Source organism: Dendroctonus ponderosae, unplaced genomic scaffold, assembly GCF_020466585.1.
Source record: "Dendroctonus ponderosae isolate FM_Combo_2020 unplaced genomic scaffold, Dpon_F_20191213v2 Dpon_F_20191213_10, whole genome shotgun sequence".
In the NCBI taxonomy this organism is placed as follows: Eukaryota; Metazoa; Arthropoda; class Insecta; order Coleoptera; family Curculionidae; genus Dendroctonus; species Dendroctonus ponderosae.
The window spans coordinates 6848729-6850687 of NW_026017111.1; the positions used below are offsets into that span (position 1 = coordinate 6848729).

At 35.6% G+C, this 1959-nt stretch overlaps 1 protein-coding gene across 1 annotated transcript in view; it reads right to left on the minus strand.

Annotated features, from left to right (window-relative positions):
• LOC109543199 overlaps nt 1-1959 on the minus strand; it is a gene marked incomplete at its 3' end in the record, with an annotated part of 5408 nt that continues 3449 nt past the window's right edge. Inside the window, 1 exon segment of the mRNA XM_019912785.2 lies at nt 1-1305. Within this exon segment, the coding sequence (XP_019768344.2) occupies nt 3-1305 (1303 nt within the window).

The window sequence follows — 1959 nt, forward strand, 5'->3', positions numbered from 1 at the left end:
GATCACAGTTGAATCATGCATTTATAGATCATTAACCTAATAACTCGATCTATTTTAACTCTATAAGATATTCCCATAATACTTTCCAATCCTTCATTGTTGTCAAAATGAAGGCGACCTATTTCGAATAAAATTCCACCTACACTGCTCATGCATATTTTTAAAAACTCATTTCGGAAATTAAGATAGGTATGATTTTCGGCGTTGACATAAGCAAGCGCCAAGCAACGAGAAAATTCCGTGTAGTAACAGTCCAAAATATTTTCAAAATACTCTTCTAAAACATCTGTATCTATACTTGTAAACATGAAATATACTAAATCACCAGCACATGAATCCACTTCCATATGTCCAGGATCCAAAAATTTTACGTTTGCAGGGCCATTATGATCTGCAGGTTTGTACATCATATTACGTATGGAACATTTACCGTGGGCTATGGTATTCCATAAATCAACTAGCAAAGAATAGCTTCTATTATCAAAGTAACCATACCTCAGCAAGTGATTCTCAATCACGTTGATATAACGATACATATCTGACTCAGGCGTAATTACCAAACATATTCTCCTCAACTCTTCACCGTAGTCTCTTTTCTCACAACGCGTCCTTATGTGCAACTGATTATTGTATGTTGATAGTGCAGATATTCTGGTTTGCAAGGAGATTGCTATAGGGGTAGCATGGAGTTGGGCCAAACGTTTGATTATCAGTTTAGCCATCTCGAAGTTACAAGGTTCCCTGAATCTCTCATATCCCAAGGGACCTAAGTTCTGTATCAAGATGCTTGCTGTCTGATCAACCGTTTCGGCAAAGTTATTTTCCAAACTGAGGGCGGCCCCATAACAAAGCGGAAAAAGCTCCGAATATTTTTGATCAAAAAAAATGCTTGTCATATAATACTGGTCATATGATTGTACCACGTTTGAATACATCCTAACTTCCTTTTCCATTTTGAAGCAAATGATTGCCCTATGCTCATCAAATTCGCGTTTATTAACCCCCAACACTTTTGCTACTACGTCCAGAGTTTTAACCCTTTGTTGGCCACGAACTGGTTCGAACAACTGGACTCGCAGGAAGTACTTAAGTGGATGTACGGCGGGATCACTAGCAAACACCGTTTCTTCGCTCAAGAGTGTAATTTCAGGCGAAGAAGTTCTCAGTAACTTTATCAGGTTATGGTGGCTGAATGGACCACTTACTACAACATGAGCCTGTTCTATCGGCGGTGGTGGCGGTGGTGGTCGTGGTCTTTCTGTTCTAATTATTCCAATTACTCGTCGAACAGTCCTGCGAAAAGCTCTGAAAAAAATACAGAAAGAATATATTTTTTATATTAATAATAAACATTAGAATGCCAGTACAGCAGTTTCATTTTCTACTGCTGTAATAAAATTGAAATTTTCGCATCGTAGGTACCTAATACGAGAGTTCCGTTTTTTAATGCAAAAAACTCATTTTATATTAGTCAAGATGGCTAAGATGGATATATTAAAGTAGTAACCGTAAAGTTATTAATTTTATTGAACATTACAAAAGTAAACTAAATAATCGGCATTCAAAAATTTAAAAATGTTAAGAACAAATAGAATATTATATTAACTTTAACAGGTATTATAAAAATTAACAATTAGTTGTTTATTTTTAATTTTTTAATTACAGTAAAGTCCGCTTATAATAAACCCGGTTATTGTGAACTTTCGGTTAAAACGAACTTTTCTCCTTGATTGGAACGTCATCCATAAAAGCCAACGTATTTTTTTACTGGTTATAACGAACTTCCACTCTCGACAACAGCTCAACAAACTCAGATGAAGATGTGCACAATTTTGTCGAAAAACAAGTTAAAACCAAATTGAGCGATTTCAATTTCTTCGAATATGTGAGCATTGATAATGGCATTCTTACAAGAGAAATGTTGACCGATGAGCAAATTATAGACTCCGTAACCTCATC